The sequence below is a fragment of the Corapipo altera genome, unplaced genomic scaffold (genome assembly GCF_003945725.1).
Source record: "Corapipo altera isolate COAL_440 unplaced genomic scaffold, ASM394572v1 98, whole genome shotgun sequence".
NCBI lineage: Eukaryota > Metazoa > Chordata > Aves > Passeriformes > Pipridae > Corapipo > Corapipo altera.
Window position 1 is genome coordinate 1,443,424 of NW_020884914.1, and position 24,568 is coordinate 1,467,991.

Genomic DNA, 24,568 nt, shown 5'->3' on the forward strand with positions numbered 1-24,568 from the left:
AGTGACCAGTTTTCTGAAGGATTTGAACATTTCAAGTTAGGTGACTTTGTCAGTGGTAAAACAGTGTACATTTTCCACTTGTAACTTCTTGCTGTCTCTACAACAGTGTTTTCCCTAAACATGAAAAACTGTTTTGGTTTCTTGCTCAGCCTGTGGCTTTTGTCTTCTGTTACTGTGCTATTTACCACAACATCCTGGTAATTTTACAGAAAACTCATGACAGCACCTGCATGCAGGTCCTGCTGCATGTCAGGAGATAATAAAGCTTCAAAGAGTAAATATCTATAAGCCTTGTGGTGACACAGTGCCATTTTCATTCAAGCCCAACAGTCATGAAATGGCTGCTTTCTTTTTTGTTATCTTAAACTTTTCTTAGCCTGGAGAATAAACACAATATTCTTTGGGCTGAATACTGATATTGTTTGAGATTAATTTAGTGTTGAGAATAGGTTTTGGGTTTTGATGGTAAAACTTTCTTTTAGGCAGTTAAAATAATGTAGTAGGTCACTCAGGTGTACTTCCCATCAAATAGGAAATGAGCTACACCTCTGAGGTGCTTTGCACACATATTAGTTTATGTAGTGTTTAAAAATCATCCCTTCATTTCATTAGGAGTGCAGCTACAGAAATGTAGAATCAAGATTGTTAAACAGTATATGAAGCAACATTCTCCTTTTTGAATTTGCACTTAATGTTCAGTCTTACCACAGCTGGAGAATGTCCCCTTATCCTTTCCCCAGCTGCCAAGTGACTCCAAGGTGTGACATAGTGCTCATAAAATCTTTAACAGTTTACAGTTCAAAGTGCTGAAAAGAACAGTACCAGATTGGTTACAGAATAGGGAAGTAACCACAAATCAACCCTGTTGCAGGCTAACCTCAGTGAATTGGATTGACACATCCTGAAGGCAGTGAGTGACAGAAGTCAAAGCAGGTCAGGGTGTGTCAGGGTCTCTGAGGGGCTGAAGGAGGCAGGAGGTGTCAGGATGCTGAACTGACACCTGGAAGGAAGAAGCTGTGGCTGGTGCTTCCCTAGAGCTTGGGAGGACGAGTCACATCTTGGAACTTGTGAGGTCAAAGGCTCCCCTGACTGTGAGCAGAGCCAGACCCTGCAGTACCAGGGGAAGGACTGAGTGCAGCTGCTTTAACCCCCTCAAAAAGTGTGTTGTCCTGTGGTTCAGGAGGTGATCTTCAAGAACTCATCCACCAGTCGTTCTTAAAAACAGTTTAAGACCATGAAAAAAGTATTCAGTTTATTTCTGGTTGGATTCTATATGCACTTGGTCTCATTTACAGACAAAACTAAAGGAATATACTACTTTATTATGGCATGTTATTAAAAAAGTTAGTTAAGAAACCTTTCTTAACTAATTGCTTTGTTGCTGCAACTCTGCCACACCTATTTTTCTTGCTGCTTAAAATAAGCAGATGTCCTGCTTCCCACCTCCATGCCCTTACTAATGTGAGCAGAGGAGGAGCATACATATATATATATATAAAAATATAAAATTCAGCATGCAGCAGTAAAAGGTGGGCTTTTTTCTCTTCCCATAATTCAAGGGAGAAACTAAGTTGCTGTATATCCACTTAGCAATTGGAAAAATTCAGACGGGATTCATTTCCCAATTAAGCCCACATTAGAATTCAAGGACTTTCTGGATTTCATAGCACTTTATGGAGCTTAGTGTATCTTCTTAGGAGTTTTGAAGCTGTATTTTATGTATTTACTCTGCCAGCTTACTGGCAGGAGGGTTTCATGGGTGAGTAATTATTAGTGAGGCAGGATGAGTCACAGGTGAGCGTGTGTGGTTTGTAACATATGATGTGAATTTGATGTTGGTAGCAAACAAAAGCAGCTCAGAGCCCTTTCTGTAAAGCCTCTGCATCTTGTGTCCTCACCTACAACAGAGCTGTTTGAATACTGGCACGTGATGCTAAGGGGGGTTCAAACAAGTAACTGCCTTCCAGCCATTGATCATGTTTTATGGCAGCCTGAATTAAATTATGTGAGATAATCACAATCAGCAAATTAGTCTCGTCATTTACTCCCTTAAGGGCTCCCAGGAGGAAAACTGTTTGGTTTTTTTTTTTTCCCTGAACTTCTTTTCAGGTTTTCTTTGACGTGGTGCAACTCTGCAAACCACTGCAATTGTGTGGAAATATTGCCAAAGATTATATTTAGGTTTTTTTTTTAGCTATATATATTGTATTCTCACTATTGAATGCTTGCAGTGTGTTGTGGATTTTTTTAATCCTTGTGATGAGGTCTTGAACTGTTTGTATTTGTACTGCTCTTTCACTCAGTACTAGATTAAGTTTTGGCCTTCATACCCAGTGGATTTTGTAGAAGATTGAAGTGTAAAAACCTCTTTATTGCTGAATGCTGGGAGTTCTGGTGGGAAAATATTACTCAATATTTGCACTGTTCTTTTGTTCCTCCCCCAAACATTTGTTACTGGCCACTTCTAAAGCCACAGGATAGAGAGCTGTCAGTCTGGGTCTGATCACTGTGCCCATGCCTGGCTACTGATTCTTTCACCCACCAACCACTTGCTATGATACGAGTTAAATCTCAAAATATTTTGGTAAAAATAGTCTTTGAACATATGGTAGCTCTCAACTTTTTTTTGTTTGTTTGTTTCTTGATCCGTCCTCCAGATGAAAAAAGTGTAAAATCCTCATTTAAATGAATCCCACTACCTTCAGTGATTAAATTTGCTTTTGTGTCTGCATCTGCATGAGCAAAGGCATTTGCCTCTGGTGCATGTGTTCCATCAGCAGTAATGGAAAGTTGGCCTGTAGGAATAATTCTGCTAAAATACCATAGCAGACAAGCTACTCTGGATCCCTGCAGTGGGGATAGTGTATGTTCAAATATTAAACTTGTTTGGGATTTTTTCTTTAAACAACCCCCACCCCTTACCCTGGTACCCCCCAGCCTCAGCAGCCTGCAGGGGTAACTCCCAGAGGCTTTGGTGGGTGGGCTGATGGCTTGAAAAAGGGTTGGTGTTGAATTTGTGGAGGCTCTGCAGAGGCAGGAGAAGAGACTCTAACAGGGTCACCTGAGTATTTCAGGGTTCTCTGCTGTCTAATGTGAGGGGTCTTACCAGTGGTGTTGCCTTCTGCCTTCATGTTGGGGCATATTGATTTTTCAAATACCATTCAATATTGATCACTGTAGGTAAATCAGACTCTGCCAGATGACACCTTTCACATTCTCTGGAATCTTCAAATTGGAAGCATCTAATGGGATTTACCCATTTAAATGGGTAAATGTTCCTGTCCAGATCTCCTGTGTCAGTGCCACAAGCTTCTGTCAGGCCTCTTGGGTTAAAGTTCATAAAAGAGACTTCTTCAGAGCAGAAGCAGTTGTTTGGGAAATGCTGTTTGGTTGTCTTTGAGGTGATCGTTGGTTCAGGAGAAAAAATAACTAATATGGTACATAATTTTTTTTTAGTTCAAGCATTATAAGGAGCACTTGAACATTTATTTGTCTGAAAAAAAAAATCTGACTTTCCTTGTGGAGAAAAAGATTGGATCTATCAATAATAAAATCCACATCACAGCTGAGTTTTCTTTTGGTTTATTTTAGGTTAGTAGGATTTTTCTCATTTTGTATGTTTTGAGTTCAGGATATTCAACATATTTTAAATGACTACTTACAGGCTTATTAAAAGAATCTGGCCAGTGCATGAATTTGTATTGAGGATGCTGTGGGGACAGTAGTAAGATAAATGGTTTTTGATCTTTTCTTAAAAGTTGTTTTTTTTTTTCCTGAAAGATGGTTGACCCTACTCTGGCAGAAATGGGAAAGAATCTGAACGAAGCCATGAAGATGCTGGAAGACAATCAGAGGTACATGCAGAGGGTATAATACAAACCCAGCAGCTGTTTGTGCTAAGGGGAGGGTTATTGGTGTTGCTGGCATTAAGCAGAAAAAACCTCATTTTCTTAGTAGTTTAAGGTCATATTGGCATTCTGAGGTTTACACTTCTGCAAATCACTGTTGTTTCTCAGATGATGGGATTTTTAAAGTAAATGTACGTATTTTTATGCATGTTCTGTAATATTCAGAACATGTCCAGTGAGCCTGATTTTTCAGAGATGTGAGATTTTTTTTATTATTATTGCAGTGCAGGTAATTTTTAATTAGTGTATGTATGAGGCTTTTCTGTAAGCTTTCTGTTTAAGAACAAAAACCGAAAACTTGGGAACTCTTTAATTCAGTCTGAGCTAAACTTTTATGTTGGTCTCATCTGATTTGTTTCTGAACCTGTTGTCAGTGAAATAGATTGCAAACAGGTCAGTATGTATTTCTGCAAGTCAAAGTCAGTTACTTATTTGATGTTATAAACCACAAACTAAGTGCATAGTATATTCTTGTGTCCTTAACTTAGAAAAGTGGAGGAGGAAAATGAAAAGAAATATGCACGGAAGGACATTCCTGGACCACTCCAAGGCAGGTAGGCAGCAAGAATTTTTAGATAATGCTCTTTTCAAAATCTGTAAAATATACATAGTGTGTTTGTCTTCCAGGCAACTTTAGTATTAATCATATATCATATATAATCATTAACTGTAGAATATACTGAGTTGGAAGGACCCATCAGGATCATCAAGTCCAATTCCTGGCCCTGCACAGGACACCCCAGTGCAAACATTAACATTTTCCAGGCATTATTAATAAACTTTTTCCCATAGTCACAAAGGGGAAAAAATAATATTATCATCATATCAACTATTTCCATACTCAGGGATAAAAAAGAAAGAAAGATTACTTGTCCTTGGTAACTGAAATTGTGAACTCTTGGAATCTGATGAAGTATTGATGCCTATGGCTGTGGTTGCAACTCAAAGCAAACATAAACAAACTTTTGCTATTGAATTAAAGCACCTGGATTAAAAAAAAAATGCTGAGGATGATAAGAGAGAAAACCTTAAAAAAACCCAAAACAACCCCCCCCCACCTTTTCAGCACAACTGTCTTCAAAAATTAAACAGAACTCTTGTGCATGAGACAGGTAAGGCCATTGTACCTGAAAATTAAGATGTAAATTGATTGTGTCCTCTTTGGAAGACAATCCTGCAGGAGCTCAGGTTAGCAGTACAGAAAGTATTGCAAAAGCTATTTAAGTCTTTAGTGTACAGAAGATAAACCTGGTTTTGAGTGGAGACACTGAATTATCTTTTCTATGAATAAAAAGCAATTTCAATGGTCAGAGGGTAAGTTCTTACACTACTGTAAATATTAGTTGAAATTATAAAAGGTGAAGTGTTGTGGATCTTTCCCAGTTTCATCATGTTAGAGTGCATCATGTCAGGAGTCTAACATAGCCTGTATTTGCCAGAAACTGATATTTGTGGGTAATTGTTTAGGAGATTGCTGAGTTATGAGCTGAAGCTGGTTCACGTGAAGAAAAATGCAGATCCTCAGATACTCCTTTCCTTTGCTCTGAGCAGTAATGCAGTGTTGTCAAGTCAGACTTTTCAGTCCAAGTGTCCAGATATCAGAAGATTTGTTTTTCTCAGTCTCCTACAATAATTAAGTAGAGTTTTGAATTCACTGATTCAGCATCCTCATCTTTGTGGTCTGTTTTTCTGAGAGCGAGGAGCCGTTTTTGCTGCTGTTCTTGACATTCAGCAGAAGTTCATGTCTCGCTGTGCAGTGTCCCACATGGCCTCTTTTAGATGCTGGGACTTACCCTCCTTTTTGTTTTTTAATGTGGGTTTTGTTTTCCCCTCCCAGTGGCCAGGATATGGTGAGCATACTTCAGTTGGTTCAGAACCTAATGCATGGAGAGGAGGAAGAGGAAACTTCTCAGTCCTATCGGTAAGGCCAATATCAATTACTGTATGTGGAGGATACCTGATTTTATTATATCCTGATTATTACAGAGCTTATACATTAAAGTATAAGTTCTATATATGTATATGTAATTTCTATATATATTTAAATATTAAATATTTTCAAGTGTAAAATATCGTGCAACCAGGTAATTTTTGATGGCACCTTACTTTGTATAATGAAGCAGAATAATCCATGAGGCTTGGCTTTCTTAAAATTATAAAGCTTTCATTACTAGTTACTAAATTGAATTTTACAAGGGATTTGTTTCTGATGTGACAGCTCATTTTTTCTACTTTCTGAAAGTTGTTTTAAGTCTGAAAGTCTTCATGCTTTGAATACGAATAATTTTTTTTACCATGTATCTCTGCAGATTTAGAAATAAAATTTGTTTCCATTTTTCTGTCAGATGGAAATAATACTAACTAATCTGCAGAAGATAATTGAAAACTTAATATCTGAAGAACATTTTGGGGATTAAAAAGACACCTAAAACCCACAAGAAAAAAACAACCAACAAACAAAAACCCCCCGTGAAACAAATAAAAACTGTGCCTCTAAAACTATTAAGTCTCCTGAGTGTCCTCTGCATGGGGAGAGAGAGGGAATGTGTTTGATGCACTTTAAAGTCCCAATGCAGATAAGATGCTTAGTTCCAACTCCTGTTGGCTGATGGGCTCAGAGGCAGCTGAGGTGTTTCTAGGCCAAGTGCAGTGCAAGAGCTTCTGTGCACTGGCAGTTCAGTGTGTAATGCACAGTGGCAGGAGGGTGACTGTCATACACTGTGCTTCTCTCTGCTAAATATTTAAATTGCATGTCAAGGAATTCTGCCATTCTACATTAAAAACTCATAAACCTAAATTTACTGTAATGTCCCTGGCTTGTATTTCATTGGCAGTTACTCTGTTCTGCCTTGCAGACTCCAAAATGTTGGTGAACAGGGTCACATGGCTCTACTGGGGCATAGTTTGGCTGCTTATATATCTGTGCTGGACAGGGAAAGACTGAGAAAACTTACAACAAGGATCCTTTCTGATACTACTCTCTGGCTTTGCAGGCTTTTCAGGTGAGTCACTGGGAATAAGTTATGTGTGAGTAGGTAATGATGATTGTTTAAAAATGTGTGACTGGACTGAGGATGTCAACAGAAGAACCAACACACTGTGCCACAAGCTTACAAATATTTGAAAGGTCTGAAACACAACCTTAACTTAGCCTAAAGAATGTCAGGTTGCATTCTCTTTAAAATTAGCAGTCCAGAATTTACATATATATTAACACCAGAATGAAGCCTTTAGTGTGCTTCCTGCTGCACTCTGCTCTTAGTAAGCAAGGTTTTGAACTATGGAACTATGTAAAGGCAATCTTAGGAACCCAGATGTTTTTCCTTTCTTATTCTATCTTTATGTCTAAATGAAAACATATACTAGGCTCATTGTTTAATCTTGGCCTGTCTTATCGAAGTTGTCTTCTAATCTGCTTTAACCTGGGAAAAGAGAAGGGTTTGGTATCATTTGTCCTCCGCTGAGCACCTTTGCTGGTCAGTGTTATTTTAGTCACTATTGGTTTTGTTGGTCATATTTTCTTGGCTTTTCTTGCAGGTATGAAAATGGATCAGCTTATTATCACGAAGATGATCGTGAAGGTCTCCTAAAAATCTGTCGCCTCGTTATTCACACGCGCTACGACGATTACACAATCGAAGGGTTTAACGTGCTCTGTTCTAAGCAGCCTGTCATATACATCAGTTCTGCAGCCAGGACAGGCCTGGGCCAAGCTCTCTGCAATCAGGTAAAGTCAATCAGTTGGGGATTTGGCTGCAAGCAGAGCTTGCAAGTAGGTCTGGGAAAAATACTTTGTTTTCATTTACTGCCTGTGTTTTGCAGCAGCATTACAGTGGGAGGAAGAGAAATTTTCTGCATATTTCCAGTGAAAGGATCCTATGTGCTAACTTTTTAAAAAATGAGTGATTGTTTCTACATTGCACACTGTGCTTTACGTAAGATGTTGGCCATGGTGCAACAGACCCGAGCCCAAACACACTGAATTATTGCAAAATTAGTACTGAATGATGCCCCTATACTGCTATGTTCAATAAATATTTATATTTTTTTTAAAGAAACACTGTTGAGGGAGGAGTAGGCTGTGCTGACACAATTTCAGAAGGTCTTGTTTGAGATAGTAAGATTACCCCCAGAACCCAGCACTTCAAAGAAACCCCTTTTTTCCTAATTATGCTTAAAACTTACTGGTTTTTCCAAGTAGTTATTTGCATGAGTGTTTGTAGACTTAAATAAGCTAATTGAGCCATATACAGACTTTCCTATGGCCTATCTAACATTTGGTGCACTGGTGATATTTTTCACACACAACATGCACTCAAAGGAAGAGTTGAGTTCTTGGGGCCTTTGGTTTTTAAACCCTTGGCAATGGCTGGCAGAGGTACTACTCACAAATCAAAAATGAGGACTGCAGAGAAATGAAAATCGTATCATAGATGGAACTTGTCTCAGTCAAAATGTCTTGGGAAGTAGGTGGTAAAAGTTCACTGAGTAAGTCAGTGTCCTTGGTAAGCCAAATGTATGCATATTTTGGGAGCCTCTTGCTTTTGAGTACAGAGTAGATTCTGCTGGTAACGTTGGTGCCTTATCTTTTGTGTATAAGGTAACCTGGCCACCATTAGGTGATCACTGAACTTCGAAGTGATAACATTTTATCTTCAATTTCGAGAAGGAATGTATATTGTAGTGCAGGCAACTGGAACAGAGTTATCAGACACTACTTCAGTCTCTTAGATGAAAGGACAAAAGTAAACGAGTCTGTAACTGTAGTTCTCTTATTTTGCTGAATCTTCTGTTCGGTGATGGGTAGGAATGATCAGCTGGATTTCACTTGTCTAGTGATCTTTACTCAGTAGTGAAGTGACTGTGAACTTCAGTGGGACATGGGACAAAGCACACGTTTGCTTGCAGGATGTGTTGATTGCAGGGGTGCCCAAGTAAAGGGCTGAGATCAGGCACAGGGATCTCACTGAAAAATCTGAGTGCAGCTGACGAGTCAACTAAAAACTGACTATTGTTTTTCTCTGCTATTAATTTGATTATAAGTTTTAGCAGGAAACTTACTTTATAACATAAATTAAGGTTTCTATTGTGGTACTGGTTTCTGTGTATTTCTGTGAACGCAGGAAATGTTTCTCAGTGGCTGAAATTCCAACATTTTTATTGCAGCTGGGGTTGCCCCTTTCCTGCATGTGCCGTGTGCCTTGTAACACTATGTTTGGATCTCAGCACCAAATGGTAAGTTTGTCTTTCCTAAGAGCTCTCTGGTTATGCTTTTTTTTTTTTTTTTGGTTTTTTTTTTTAGCCTAATTAAATGAATGTCAATTATGTTGTCAGGAAAAGCTTGTTAACATACTTTCAACCTCTAAGTCTTCTGTTTTATAGCTGCACAAATCACAGATGGAAATTTTCTAAAAGCAGCTTGGATCCTGGTCTTGTAATTTGCAAAATATTTTTAATGGTATTTAAGTAAGGTGCTTTTTAGTGCAAGATTTCTAAACCACGAGTACTCGGAGGTACCTTTACAAACTACATGATGCATCTCTGTTGTATTTTTCACAAGTGCTTTATTTGACCTTCAGATTATTTTGCCTTTGAGAAGAAGAAGCTGCAAGCCACAATCATGTCCATTTCTGGTTTTAATGCATTTTTCCACTTCAGGAGAAACAATTTGGTGTTTGACAAACATATTGTTTTCTTATTGATAACAGGATGTTGCTCTGTTGGACAGAGTGATTAAAGATGATGTTGAGTCTGGAAAACTGCCTTTGTTGCTTGTGGCCAATGCTGGTAAGTGCTATGGACAAACAATAAAAAATAAACCCTGCTATTTCACAAATACATATATAATATAAAAATAAAAATATATTTGCTTAAGCAGCTTAGTGGTTGCATATCAAGAAATATCTTAATGACCACACAATAATTATCTGTCTAGAGGGGTTTTTATTTAGCTGATTTTAAGTTGGATTATACTGCTGCAGTTCTGCTTACGTCAGCTGAGGTATTAATATGACTATAACTTATTTTAGTGAGTGCAAATCTCTTGTTGAAAATCAGTTTCACGTTAACACTTCGGCATTTTTTGATGGATGTGCCATCAGCTTTAGCTTGAAAAATTTCATTTTTCTTCTAGTTAACTAAACGCAACCGCTTGTGCACAAAATTTGCTCAGAGTACAAATGATGGAGGTGACTGTTAGTTGCTTTGGAGTTGGAAAAACACCTGAGATGTTAACCAGTACGAGAGGTGCTTTATGCAGAGCCTGGTTTGCAGGCTGACCCTCTGTCATTCCCTCTCCCTGTCCAACCAAGGCACTCCCGGCGCGGGGCACACGGACAAGCTGGGCCGGCTGAAGGAGCTCTGTGAGCAGTACAACATGTGGCTCCACGTGGAAGGGTATGGAGCTGGGAATTTAGTTCCCTATAACTGTGTTCATTACAAAGTCTTAACTAATTCTTAGCATGCAATTTTACAGCTAATCAGCTGGTAGGGAGCCCCAGGGCCAGCTTTATTTTTGTCATATTAAGCGTTTTATATGGTTATAATTTGGTCGTTTTGAGATAGAAATTGATTTACATACATAGGAAGAATTAATTGGAGAGGTTATTTCAAGATAGATTAGTGATTGCTTTTATTCATATGGTAATCTTATCTGCCCTTTCTTTGAAGAGCTTGAAGTATGAATTAAAAGACCTTCTAGGCCAGGGAGGCCTAAAAGACCTTCTAAGTGAGGGAGGACATTCTACAGTGATTATTGAGCATGAGAAGGGAGATTGAAATGAGTGTGGAATAGATGACACTTTATGAAGGTTGTCAAGAAGGCTGCAGCAAGTGCAGTGTGCATCATAACTGAGGGGGGGATTAAACCAAGAGAAAATGACATTCCAAGAACTTCGACAGTGTCGGTGAAGACTCCAGTGCTGCAAGTTTGAGGCTGGAGTAGAGAGACTGTTTCTCTTGGTTCATAGTATAGTGTTATATTTGCATACTATTTATTTCTGATACCAAATTGATGCTAAGTTATGAGTAGCACTTTAGGGGATGATTTCCCCAAAGGTTGGACGGAAACACTTTTAGGTTGAAATGGATTTTTACTTTTGAATTTCAGTCTTGGAATACCAAGTAGCAACATCTACTGCATTGTTAATGAAAAATATATGAACAAAAATTATCTCCCTTTACACATCAACATAGAATATTTAAACTGCAGATTAAAATTCTGTCTGTTAATATATATTTAATATGTTCTAAACCCACTTTTTCTTTCAGTGTGAATCTGGCAACTTTGGCTTTGGGTTATGTCTCCTCTTCTGTACTGGTATGTTTGCTCTAGCTAGAAACTTAATAATGTGCTCTAGATTTTAAGGTTATGATCTAATCAAAATAAAATGGCTTTACATTCTGCTTACTGTAATAAACTTCAGGCTGCTACAAAATGTGACAGCATGACTCTCACCCTGGGTTCCTGGCTGGGGCTCCCAGCTGTGCCTGCAGTGACACTCTACAGACACGAGGATCCATCCTTGGTAAGTTCAGCTTCTCGGTCAAGCCCCTGAAATTTTGATTTTGATCACGGTGTAGTGTCTTGTTCTTGATAAACATCTAAATTATAATTTGCAAAAGCTGGCAAAAATGGCAGCATTGAAGAGAGGTTAATAGTGTTCTGTTCATTTTCCTCCTCAGTCCTTGGCAGCCGGGCTGACATCGAGCCAGCCCGTGGAGAAGCTCCGTGCCCTGCCCCTGTGGCTCTCCCTGCAGTACCTGGGTCATGATGGCATCGTGGAGAGGATAAAACACGCCTCTCAGCTGGTGAGCAACAGCTTAGGAGTGTGTCCTGATAGCTGTCAATAGATTCTTTTGATGGCTGTGATGCACTGTAGAAGAATCAACTAAAAATACTGGAGTTGTTGACAGCAGAGCACATTGGTTCATGTTGTTACACACAAATGATGAAAGCAGAGGAGAATGGGGGAAGGATGTGCTTTTACTGTTAGATTGTATTTTTTTTTTAATCAAGACATAATCACTCTTTGTTCTTTCTAACCAGTGAAATAACACAGTCACTTCCTTTTTTTGTCACTTCTCTTAACTGGTTTTGCTTGAAAGCTGTTGAGAGAAAGGCTTTCTCATTTTCCCACTGTGCTTGGTATCATATTTATTTAAGTAATAGTAAATTACTTTTAGGAAGAGGACTTCAAAACATTTCTTGAGATACAGTGGGAAGTGCACTATTTTTGAAGTAGAGTCCTTACCTTAGTAAAAATAAGGTCTAGTATAATGTGTTAGTTACAAAATGTGTTGTTTACATACAAAACACTTTCTTAAAAGTGCAGCACATACAGAAAATCAAAGAAGGGCAAAATGGAAATGAGAAGTCTCTGTAGTGGTTAGTGAAGAAGCTCTTGGCTTGAAAGACCTAAAAGAGTGAGAGAGTGTCATTAGTCATTCATATTTTGTGGCATCTAAGATTGATCTTAGTTTTTATAATAGTCTATTAATAGTCTTAAACCACAATGTAAGAATGTCTTTGTAAGAGGAACATGTTAGGAAGCCACCATGTGAGAGCTTTGAGAAAGTTAACTTTGCTACAGCACTGCTTTAGTTGGTCACTGGAGTTGTAACATATCTGGAACTCTGTCAGCAAATACACCAAGACTTTATTTTAGTGAAAATCACTCTGTAGTCAGTGTCCTACTAAAACCAGACAATATTTTTCTCTTACATTCTAAATTTACAAATAAAAATTGAATGAGTCTCTGAGGTGTTGTAGGGGTTTGTTCAAAAACAGGAAGTTACTGTTTAATGTTTTTCAGAATAATTTTCAACTTCTAAAACTGTGTTTCTCTCATTTTTGTTCCCCCTCTGCTGTGGTCTTCTAGAGTCAAAGGCTGCTGGAAAACCTGAAAAACCTGGATTTCATTAAAACTTCGGTACAGTCTACTTCTGATGCTTTGGTTATATAGCTTAGTGTCTGTCTGTTAAATGATAAGAATAACTTTGACTAAAATAGATATTTAAAAATATTGCTTAAATCATAGCCATTGTTTTGAAGATGTTTTCTGACCAAGCTCAGTGAAATGGCTTGTTTGTGTGTGACCTCTAGATTGTGTTTGTTCCACTGCTCTGTGCTCATTCTCTGGAGCTGGCAGAGTAACATCCAGAAATTGTGTTCAGAAGTTGATTTAATTCCATTTAAAACATGGATTTTCTCAGTAATACATCTATGAAACCAGTTTCCATAAGTCTCATATATTCTGTCTGCATCTTACCCTGCTGTTGAGATCATCCTGAGAGCCCTGTGAATTGTACAACAAAAATTATCCCAGCTGAGGTTTTTACACCAGAAATAGCTTTAGAAATTACCTACAATATATTCATTCCAAATTCAGCTTCTGTGAGATGTAGAAAATGTAGTCAGTTTATTGAGTAAGCTTTAGAGTATTAATGGCCTCCGAAGTTGAAGTTACTGTCTCACTTACCCTTTCCACTTAAACAAATCCTGCATCTTTAGGATTGTGAAATGCAGCCTCAGATTGCCTCCACCAGTTGCCCAGTCCATTTCTCCTATCCCCAGGGCAGGATCAAATATAATCTTATTATTCCTGCTGGAACTTCCTGGATGTTTCCCAGTGATTCTGGGGTGATTTCCAAGAGAATTTTTTTAATGTTAATATCTGAAAATACTCAAAACTAAATAAACTTTTTAATACTTACTATAGTATATTTGCTAATCACCATGTTTAAATTTTATACTTTATCGTGCCCAAATTTTAAAGATGCATACCTTAATTGAATACAGTTCTGCCTTAAATGACTAATGATTTACTTTCCTGTGTTTAGAGATGTTTGCTTCCACTCCTGGAGTTCACTTCCAATACTGAGATAGTGTGAACATTGTTACTGCTGTCAAAACAAAATGCTCTGCTCACACTGTGCATAATAAGGAATTATTTCCTGTATTTTTTAAAGATTTAACACTGTGCATAATAAGGAATTATTAATATTATTATAATTCCTTATTATTCACAGTGTTAAATCTTTAAAAAATACAGGAAAATATATCTTTTTTTTTTTTTTTAAGGTTGAAGATGAACTGAGTTCACCAGTGGTGGTTTTCAAGTTTTTCCAGGAATATTCAAACAGAGGTATGTGATTTATTGAAAACCAAACCAAAAAAAAAAAACATCTCTTTACAGTATTTTAAACTAATAATGAATTCACTAAATGAATTCGAGATAAATGTTATGTAGTGCACTTTGTGTAACATGCTTTTTAAAAGCTTGTGAATGCTGGTCATAATCTAGTGACGGAATCCATACACGTGACAGCTGCTTTTTTTAGATAGACCGCAGTGTTTTAAATTTTCATAACAAGTAATTTTCTGCCTTCTTGAGTGAGGAGAGATTTGCATATGATTTTGATCTTGAGAGCAGATGATGGAAACCTCTCACAAGCTGCAGTGTAAGCTCTTGGTTTGTTCAGGTTTTCTGTTCCTTTCAAACACTTTGTGGCAGTGGCAAGCACCACGTGTCTCTGGTTCACTGATTACACTTGGCTGTTGCAATAAATTAAAAAGCAGCAGAACACATTAAAAACAGCTCTGGAAATGCTGTCATGGGTATCCAGGAACCATGTGTGTCTCTGAGCAGAACACCTGCACTGAGATGTGCTCCCAGAAAAGAGGATTTTGTCCCCTCAGTTCCAGCAGAGGATGTTGCTGTGCTGTTTGTATGTGCACTCCCTGAGGGTGGGAATGTCTCCGTGGCTGAGGCAAAACGTGTGGTTTTGTTGTGAGTGTTGGTTTTAATTGCCTGTGAATTTTTTCTGTTGGGCATGAGGGAGTATTGATTTGGGGTTTAATCTAATTAACAGTTGTACTCACAAAGTAAACCTATTCATCCAGCTCCAGTGACTTGGTGGATTACTTTGTACATTGATTTGAAAAGCTTTTCTAGGGAGAAGTCACCCACCTGAATTACAAGGATGTAAAATGTCCATTTCTGCATGTCTTATGTTTATAATGGACTCTTAAATTCTTAGTAGTATCTTTGTATGGCTTAAAACCAAGTAATCACTAAAACTTGATTTAAAAAAAAAAAAAGGCTGAATGCATCAAATTAAATATTGCAGACTGCTGTGACAGAATTTTGCTTTGTAAAAACACTGAGTTTATTTCCACTGGGGCATTTGAGCCTCAAAACTCAGAAGTATTTTACTGAGTTTTTTTAAAAACAATTACATTCAACTCTGTTTTACTTCTAGTATTTATCATGTTCAACATACCTCTGCAAAGAAGTCCTTGTTGGTCTGGCTGACGCCCCAGAACATGGTGTAAATGCATTACATTATCTAGGAAATGTAATTGTCTTTTATCTAAATTTTTGGTTGCCTTTTGTTTAATTAAGTAAATAAAAATCAACTTCTGTGATTCTTGTATCTTTGGATTCAGATCAGACCTCACATGCTGCACAGGCCTCAACTATTCAGCACCCCATCATAAGCAATGAAAGACACATTTATGACACTTTCAATCAGTGGGTAAGAACTGATGCTTTTCTCTTTAGGGAAAGTGAAGTGACAGTGGAATGGTTCAGGGGTTCATTAGGATTTATGAACCCTTTGTTAGACTAGTTTGAAAGTTAAACTAGAGGGTATTTTGGATTTAAAAGATTATTTTGCTCTGAAGCAAAGCTGCTTTCACATTTCTGATTATTTTCCATATAATTACTACTGAAATCATTCCTGCATCTTAAGCTGTTGGCTTTTCTCTTGGTCTTGTGGGAATATATGAAAACTTTGGAATTCTTTTAAATCAGCCAGACACACTGTTGACAATATCTGTGTATTCTTGAATAGACAGCCTTATTTTCCAGCTCTGGAGGGTAAATTGTAGAAACCTGTGCTGTCCGAGAGCTGAGCACATGGCTGGGATGGGTTGGTTGTGCTGTAACCATGGCACACTTAATGGCAGGGACAATTCTGCAGAAACTTATGATTTGTAACAATTGTAGCTTATCCTGAATTTTCTTCATTTTACGGATATGTCAGAGTCAGATCCCCAGCAAGCCTGAACTGTTTTGGTACAAGAACTCATTTTGAGAAATACGGAGAACTCTTTGCTGTGGGCACAGCCTGAGGCAGGGGCTGCAGGAGGTCAGGATGCTCTGTGTGCTTCTCTAACTGTGCCCTGTTCCTGCAGCTGGGAGAGCAGCTGGCACAGCTGGTTCCTGCCAGTGGAGTGGATGTGGTAGAGCTGGAAGATGAGGGCACGTGTGTGCGGTTCAGCCCCCTGATGACTTCTGCAGGTAACACTGCATTCAGCCCCTTGGAAAAGCTGGCATTTGCTGGGGGATTGTACAACAGTCTCCTGCTGTAAAAGCAGAGGTGCTCAAGAAACTCCTCCCCTGTGGTGAAGATTTTCTCATAAACAAAACAAAACTGTCTCAGTTTTATCGTTCTGCTGCACCTTGGCACTGGGTGCATTAGAGGTGGCTCAGCTTTGTGGGTGACATTGCCTCACCACCTCTGCAGAGAGAGACTTTTAAATTCATTAAGAAAAGCAAGGGGAGAAGCTGTTTGCTTCTAACAGTTACATTCCTTCCCTGAGCTGCTAAACACCAGATGCCTGACCTTTCTACCCAGGGGCTTCAACACTGCCAGGTGCTTGTGTTCAAAATATAGCTACTTAGGTAGAATAAGTATTTACTAAATCTGTGGGGTTTTCTATAATTATTGTTTTCCAAAACCTGTGTTTTGGAAAGTGTCTTAAATTTCAGGTTTAAGCCAGAACTGTTGTGCTACTTAGTTTAGCCTTGGCAGAGTGCACATTGCAGTTTGTGCAGGGGCTCAGGGTGATGCAGTATATCCTGTTAGCTTGGGGGGGATGGCTCATGTGAGAGGGTCCTGATGTGCACTGAAAAACAGATTTTAGAATAAAATGACTTGGTGATGCTCTGATGTTTTGTTTTAAACCAGCATGGGAGCTAATTCATGACCAGCTGGTCTATGGGAAGAGGATTTTTTTCTGACGCCAGCTACTGATGTAATGAAAAAGTATATTGTAACATATCCTTATTAGTTTGTAACATGAGAAAATCCTTTTTATTAGCTTTTTATGAAATCCTTATGTCTTTTAATTTTGATGTATCAGGGGATAGATAACTGAAGAAAAACACATAGATCAAGATATTCAATGCTGTCTGTAAATTCTATTTATGACTGACTTGAGACTTCTTCACAGATTACTTAATTCAGACATCTCTGTGATGTCCATCACATATATCACTCACTACCACCTCTGCTTTTTAGTTTTAGGAACTGAAATACAAGACATTGATCAGTTGGTGGACTGCTTGAAGATGAAGATCCCAGTATTGACAAGCACTCTGCAGCTGAGAGAGGAGTTTGAGCAAGAAGCGAGAAGAACAGCTGACCTGTTGTATATTGAAGATCTTGGCTGGCCAGGGTTAGGTGTTGTAAGGTAAATTATTTTCTTCTTTCTGTATTTGGATAGACTGTGCTTTAACAGGCAGAAATACGTGGTCTCTTCAGTGGTGATCTGGATGTATCATTTGCTGGTTATTATCTGGTTTTGCACCCAGTTAAAGCTTTTGAGGGCTTTATAATGTTATTTAGTTTGATTGTGTTTTTTAAAGAAAAGCTGAAGAGCTGTTTTAGCAAAATTAGGGCACCAGTTGTAGCATTGTAGCCAGTGTGTGGCTCTGTTAGAGGGATATGTGATGTGCAAGTGCATCCTCTTTTTAGCCAAGGGTAACTTACGTTTTTATCTGTAATGGCACTCACTGATATGCTGAATAGCACTTGGAAAAAAACCTCCAAGTGCCTGTTGTGATCCTTTGGGAAGGCTTCTGTATAGTCAAAACAGTTCAAGTATAATCAATATATCAACTAGAAATCTATTGAGTTTGCAGTAGCAGACTCGCCCCACCCCAGAATCTTTGTTTACAGCCAGTAAACTTGCTGATCTGAGCTGTAACATTCAAAAAATACAGGAATTTGTAGAAATATGCTAAACGTGCAGGTATTTTTGTATGTACTGTAAAGTAAAATTACTATTTCTTGGCTTGAAGGTACAACTACCACAGTGATGAGAAGAATGATGACAAACAAGAAAAAGAACTAGAAAAAATCAATACAGAACTTCTGAAGAAGTTAAATGAACTGGAATCAGATCTCACTTTTTCTTTGGGTAACTGCACTGTCTGTTCAAGCTAACAGTCATTGTCCTAGCTGTGTTAGAATGGTTTGATAGGTCATTACAGTGCAAAATTAGCTGCTGCCTATGTGGTTACTGCACAAAGGACATCTGTAACTGTTTCCTCCCCCCTGTTTCAGTTGGGGGGAAGTGCACTGTTCCCAGAAGTACTTGTGAAAACTGATTTATGGGCAACTAGACCAAGAAGAGTTCCCTTGTCAGAAAGACTAAAAGCTGCAGTGTCCCTCTGTGTAAACTCAGCCTTCTCAGGTTGTGCTGGATCTAGTGAAAAGCAGATCTCATTCCAAACCCACTGGCACTGATGGTTTCACTGCTCTCTGTAGCTGGATTAAAAGCTTCAGATGACTTTTGTGATAATTAGCACTTTCACATTTACACAGTTCCACATGATAGCTGCAATAGCATTAATTTGCTTACTCAGAACTCTGATCTTTTTCCAGTCAGCTTTCAAGAATTAAGTGCCCTACAGTTGTGGAACCAAGTAAGCTGTACATGGCAAAAAATTAAGAAGTTTGAAGCATATTTAACACTGATATTTATAATACACTCCTTGACTGTATAAAATACCCACTGTTTTTCTTGCTGAGATTATGTTTTCTGTCTTTGAAAACCCCCAGAGCTGAACTTTTTTGGTCTACATAATTTATACCCATGCAGATCCTGCCTTTAATTCCTGAAGGCTGTGTGTGTATTAGGATTTCCAGATTGACACACATGAGTGTTGTAGCCATTGCAAGATTGTGCCAGATTTGTACATCACAAAGACTTGATTCTCCCTGTGCTCACAGGTCCAGAATTTGGGGGGCAGAAGAACTGTGTTTACATTGGAATGGTCACAGAGGATCTGGATGTGTCAGAGTTGGTTGAAACCATTGCAGCAACAGGCAGAGAAATTGAAGAAAATTCCAGAGTATGTATTAATAAATCACAGAATATTTCAGTACCCTTTTTTTTCCCCTTTCATATTGGCTTCAGGACATGGTTTTGTTCTTTGTGAAAGTAAAAGTTGTACTCGCCCACAACAGTCTTATTTACTGGGGAAGGAGTGTTTTGTTACAGATGGTGATATCCTGAGGATGTCTGGATTTGTGTTTGTGGTCCTGTATGCAGTAGTTTTAATGAAAAACTTCAGTGGTACTGAAATAGACTCGTTTTGTCACTAAAATTTAAGCTGTCAAAAAACAAAGGTTAAAGGTGGGGGTTGATTGTGAGCTGCTGTTTCTCTTCACTGCTTGATGTGGTGGGATTGAAATTCTTTATATACCAGTTTTAAGCTAAAACTATGCCCTAAAATATGTGAAAAACTCTAAATTTATGTTTTTAAACCAGAAATTACAAATAATCCATTAAAGTAATAAAGCTGATGATGGAACTTCTATTTGTCAAAGCATTTACCTGAGTAGAGTTCTCCAAATGTTCTCTGAACCAGAATTCCGAAGTGACTTGCATCACAAATGAACATCTGTCCCTTCTTTCCTTTAGTCTTGGACATTTAATTTCCTCACCTAAAAAATAACCAGAACTTCAGAACTCCTTGGCCTGTTTCTGCCCACAGGAGTATGTTGCCACGTGCCCTGTTTAGGTGAGGGATGGTTGGTGCAAGAGGGAGGCTTTTAGAAAAAACCTACATCAGTTCCAGCCTGCCCTGAGGACATGAAGTAAATACAGTAAAAGCCAGAACCAAAAGTGAAGATAAACATCTTGACTAGACCAGAAAACACACTGGTTCTTCCTGATGCTCCAAGTGCAATTCCCTTGCTCTCCCTCCTGTAGCCAGTACCTCTGGGTATTGAACTTTCAGTGGGGGTCAGTTCCTCACTGGCCTCTCCCCCAGGAAGAAGGAGCAACTTCCTCTCTTTCCTTTTATTAAGTGACAGTAAGACAAATTTTGGGCATTTTGGAGGAAGTGCCTGTCTAATTTAGACCTTGTGCAATATTAAAGCCCATATAAATATATAGAAATTGCCATTTGTCTTGCCCAAACAAAACTGAGGCTCTGTTTTTTGATTTCTTGGGTTTGTTCATTCCTTGCCCCTGCAGCTCTCCCAGTGATCTGCCTGTCCTTTGCAGTGTCAAACATGGCTGGTGCTGGCCTGGGCTGCCACAGGGACCAGAGTGGCAACTGTTTATGAAATTAGGAAAACAAAGGGAACCCAGGCTGACATATACCCTGTTAGACTTGCTGTGAGGCTGGTTTAAGTCCCAAGTGCTTCTAGAAACCAAAACGTGCTCTATAAAGCTAAAAATTCTTCCCAGATATTCACCTTAGTTGCTAAGCAGGTCTTTGAAGACTTTGGATCACAGGCTCATTTCTAAGTGTTAAGGAAAAAAAAAGTACCCTTCCTGTTTAAAATTACATTCTCTCCTCTGGGTTTATCTGTTAAAAATCCTGCAGTCAGCCTGTACATTCTTTAATTTACAGTCATAATGAAATAGAGATTGTCAAATACTGTCTTAAATTAGAAAAATATCTAACTACCCTGTCTAGATCCTGAAAAACTTGAACTGAAAAGGCAATTTCAAGTCTGAATAATATATATAATTATTTCTGGGTTTTATTAGCTGTTGGAAAACATGACTGAAGTTGTTAGAAAAGGGATCCAGGAAGCACAGCTTCAGCTTCAGAAAGCAAATGAAGAGCGACTTCTGGAGGAGGTGAGGCTTTAAACATCAGCTGTACCTTGAGATAACTTGTCACAGAGGGGTCACTTGCTCACCAGCCAGTGTTGGGTTGTGCTTTGCAGGGGCTGCTGCGACAGATTCCTGTGGTGGGCTCTGTGCTGAACTGGTTTTCCCCCTTCCAAGCCTCTCCGAAGGGAAGGACGTTCAATTTAACAGCAGGTAGGGCTCATTCACTGCACCGTGTGACGCTGCTGTTGGGGCTGTTCCCAGTTTGATACTGAACTTGCAGCACATTCCTGTGCTGGTTGGATCATGAGTGACATCATCCACCCTCGGGATGTACAAGAACATATTTGGAATTCATGTCTGGTGATGTGGAAGGAGCTGCCTTTAAGCTTTTATGTCGTTGAGACTGATGTACCAACATAATACTTTCTGAAATTATACATTTCCACTGTAAAAATACTGTGGCAGAATTAAGAATGAATATTCCTGGACTCAGCAGTGCCTGGCCTGGCTGTCTGTGTGTCTGTAACCTGCAGGGAAGACTTCTGCTGTGCTTGGGGCCTTTCTGACTCTGGATGCACCGACGGGCAGGTTCTCACAGCCGAGAACAGCCAGGTTCCCCTGGGAATGCTGACCCCTGCATGGTTAGATACCCTTTCCATGTGCACTGCTTCATAGCTTGCAGCTGGGAACATGTCAAGTGCCCAGGGGAGAAAGGAAAAGGGCCTGCAGGGTGTAGCAGTGTTGTGAGTGAGTGTGAGGGGAAACCATCCATTTGTGAAGTGTGAGCGCTCCTGTCCCCGGGTACTCAGAAATGGATCCCCCACCACTTGGCAGTTTGAACTCAACCAGCACATGCACTTTCAGAAATGTGCATTAACAGGAAGACTGTTACATACCTTACAAATGCAAACAGAAAACTGCTCCAGCCTGGGTTATATTCAACTTCTTTTTTTTTTTTTTACCCACAGGCTCTCTGGAATCCACAGAATCCACATATGTGTCAAAGGCCCAAGGAACAGGCACCACTCCACCACCCACTCCCACTTCCAGCCTTGCAAAGCAAAGACTTCCTGGTAAGTTTCTGTGTCTTAGTTAAATTTCTAAAACTTGCTAAAACATCCTGATACAGGATGAGCCACATGATTTTCCATCTTTCTTAATATGTGGAACTGGAGCTCATCTTGTACTGCCTTAAAAACCTAATTGTACACATGACACAGACCACCACCCCAACCTCTTTTCTCCCCACAAATTCTTCCTGGGCCTACAGGAAGTTGTAATCCCATTAGCTGACAACAGTCCATGAAATCTGGAATCTTCCTCTAGAATATTATGAGGTTATTGAGCTTTAAAAATGAGCAAGCAACAAGCCAAAAGTTCTATTTGAAATAAAAGCATAACATCGTAATCATGTACTTCAGCAACTGCATTTCTATTGCTACCAAATATTTTGTGGACAAAATCCTTCTAAAGGGAAGATCTGTTATATCTATGGCACTCTCTGTATAGTTGTATTAGTAATCAATGCTGATCTGATTGGCAGGAAAGCCACAGTTTTAACTCACCTTTTGAGCTGGTGGCTTCCAGCCTGTAGTTTTCTATGCAGGTTTTTTCCCTGGAATGACTTCAGTGTGTGTGTAGGCAGTTTGGTTTCAGCTCAGTTTTACCTGTCTCTGCATATACAGGATACAAGGACAGGTGCTTTTACTTTGCAGACCTGTCTCTAACTGCAAGGGAGGGGGGTCTGTATTTAGGTGCAAAGTAGCACCCAAACAAAACCTATTTTTTTTCAGTTGTAGAATTCCAATACTTCCCTTGAACTTGTGCACAGCACTGTTTGTGTTTGCTGCCTTCATGGGTACTGTGTTCTTCAAACACTTTGCAGGTCAGAAAGCTTTTAAAAGGTCTCTAAGAAGCTCTGATGGGTTCAGTGAGACCAGTTCCATCAGCCACTGTGATGACCTGGAGAAGATGGATCAGAGACCCCCAGCTCTATCCCCCAGCCACGAGCAAGGACCTTTGGAGACAGAAAAACCAGAGGAGCAGAAGGAGGTGGCACAGGCACAGACAAACACTGAGGACACTCACAGTGACAAATCACCACCTGACTGTGCAAAGGGAGAGGAACAAGCAAGTGAAAGATAAAATCCAGTGTGGATTTCAGACTTTGCCAAGGCAGCCCCTGCCCAGGGAGGCAGGGTGTGAACGATGCATTGAAAATGTGAACAGTGCCACACACTAGTACAGTAATAACTACTGTAACTTATTAACTGGGATTTTGCACAAATATAAATTCCCTCCCCTGGGACAGAGATTTGTCTTATCATACTTGTTACAGTTGCTTTAATCCTCTACATGTCGGTGTCACCAAAGCAGTAGTGAAATTTATTAAGTGCTCATAAACATTTGTAAAAACACTTAGCAATTATCCTTCCTGCAGGAATCTATGCATGGTAACACTTGCTAACAAACCCATCAGCCATGCACATGGTTAAAAATACAGTTGCACCCAATAATTATACAACGATCTTATGCTACTACATCTTATTAAAAAAAAAAAACAACTGCCAGTTGTTCACCTTTTTAGTATTTACAATTCAGTTTAACCTCTCCTGCAGTCACACTACTGACTTGCTTCCCTTTTGTTACCTTATCCAGCACCTTGCCCAGCAGCTGGGGGGGCCGGGCCCGTGTAAATAGGGGTCACTGAGGAGCGCTTGGCCAGCGACCATTTGTTCTGCTGTTGTGCTTCACCCACCCAGCCCTGGCTACAGTGGGGACCGAGTTCATGAGTTCTAAGCCTTTTAGAAAGAAATAGTGCCTCTCTGCATGCCTGACCAGCTCCCTGCTTCCACCCCTGGGAAGGATCACCAAGGCACCGTTGCGTTCCTTTGCACGGCATTGACACCAAATCCGCTCGCACACGTTGACGTGGTGTAACTGGAGTTCTTTCTGTTGTGTATTTTTAAAGATAGTTGTAGTAAAGCTTGAAAAACCAATACATTTGTGACGGTTTCGACACTTATTTTTTGAATAACAGTAACTTACCTATGGTAGGAATTGTACAGACTCTAAAGAAACTATTTAGGTTATTTACAGCACAGCACAACTTCAGAGTGTCTGGAACTACTCTGGATAAATTCAAACCCAAGGTCTAAAAGTGTTTTCCCCCTGGATCATCTTAATCACTTCACTGCAGATTTTCAGAGCCTCTTGTGGAAAGATCTCTGGCAACACTTGCTTTCCTTGAGTCACCTGATTTTGATGCAAACCATCCCATCCCTGTAGAACCGGATACAAATACTGGGTTTTTTCTTCCCCTCCTGATGGGTATCCATTAATACCATAATGGTTGTAGTGGTCCTGGGGCTTACTTTGATAATCTGAAAAATTTAGGGTTTTTGAATTGTACTGGCACCTGATTTGACTCTCAGCTCCTCAAGCCTGCAGGGCTGGGATGCCATGAACAAGGTTAATTTTGCTGTTGGGGTAATTTATGTAAATCAGTGCAATTTTTCTAAAGTGCAAAAGCAATTAAGTTGACTAGTCTTCCTCCTTGGTTTCTTTGGTGCAATGAAGTATGTTAATAATAAGAGTAATTTGTTGGGGATGAAGTTATCACCACAAAGATTAATTTTTAATGTTTTTATATTTGGAAGTGTTTAAATCAGTAGTTTTGTTGGAATGAGCTTCATTCTTTAGATACTTACCTGAATGTTTCAATAAAGATTCTTCAAATTATCACTCTGGAATTAAGTTCTTGTTGAAGGACACTTCCCTACATTTCAGCAAG

At 39.2% G+C, this 24,568-nt stretch overlaps 1 protein-coding gene across 2 annotated transcripts in view; it reads left to right on the forward strand.

Moving 5' to 3' along the window:
* PDXDC1 (pyridoxal dependent decarboxylase domain containing 1) overlaps positions 1–24,568 on the forward strand; it is a 28,484-nt gene that overhangs the window by 2,162 nt on the left and 1,754 nt on the right. For both annotated transcript variants that reach the window (XM_027654895.1, XM_027654896.1), the window contains exons 2-23: positions 3,781–3,854; positions 4,397–4,462; positions 5,746–5,829; positions 6,764–6,910; positions 7,446–7,635; positions 9,075–9,143; positions 9,617–9,695; positions 10,220–10,304; positions 11,178–11,226; positions 11,333–11,434; positions 11,592–11,717; positions 12,788–12,838; positions 13,990–14,053; positions 15,358–15,446; positions 16,108–16,213; positions 17,217–17,388; positions 17,999–18,117; positions 18,933–19,054; positions 20,707–20,799; positions 20,889–20,985; positions 21,744–21,848; positions 22,661–22,905. In XM_027654895.1, coding sequence (XP_027510696.1) covers positions 3,781–3,854; positions 4,397–4,462; positions 5,746–5,829; positions 6,764–6,910; positions 7,446–7,635; positions 9,075–9,143; positions 9,617–9,695; positions 10,220–10,304; positions 11,178–11,226; positions 11,333–11,434; positions 11,592–11,717; positions 12,788–12,838; positions 13,990–14,053; positions 15,358–15,446; positions 16,108–16,213; positions 17,217–17,388; positions 17,999–18,117; positions 18,933–19,054; positions 20,707–20,799; positions 20,889–20,985; positions 21,744–21,848; positions 22,661–22,905 — 2,334 coding nt within the window. The remainder of the gene's footprint in view (positions 1–3,780; positions 3,855–4,396; positions 4,463–5,745; positions 5,830–6,763; positions 6,911–7,445; positions 7,636–9,074; positions 9,144–9,616; positions 9,696–10,219; positions 10,305–11,177; positions 11,227–11,332; positions 11,435–11,591; positions 11,718–12,787; positions 12,839–13,989; positions 14,054–15,357; positions 15,447–16,107; positions 16,214–17,216; positions 17,389–17,998; positions 18,118–18,932; positions 19,055–20,706; positions 20,800–20,888; positions 20,986–21,743; positions 21,849–22,660; positions 22,906–24,568) is intronic.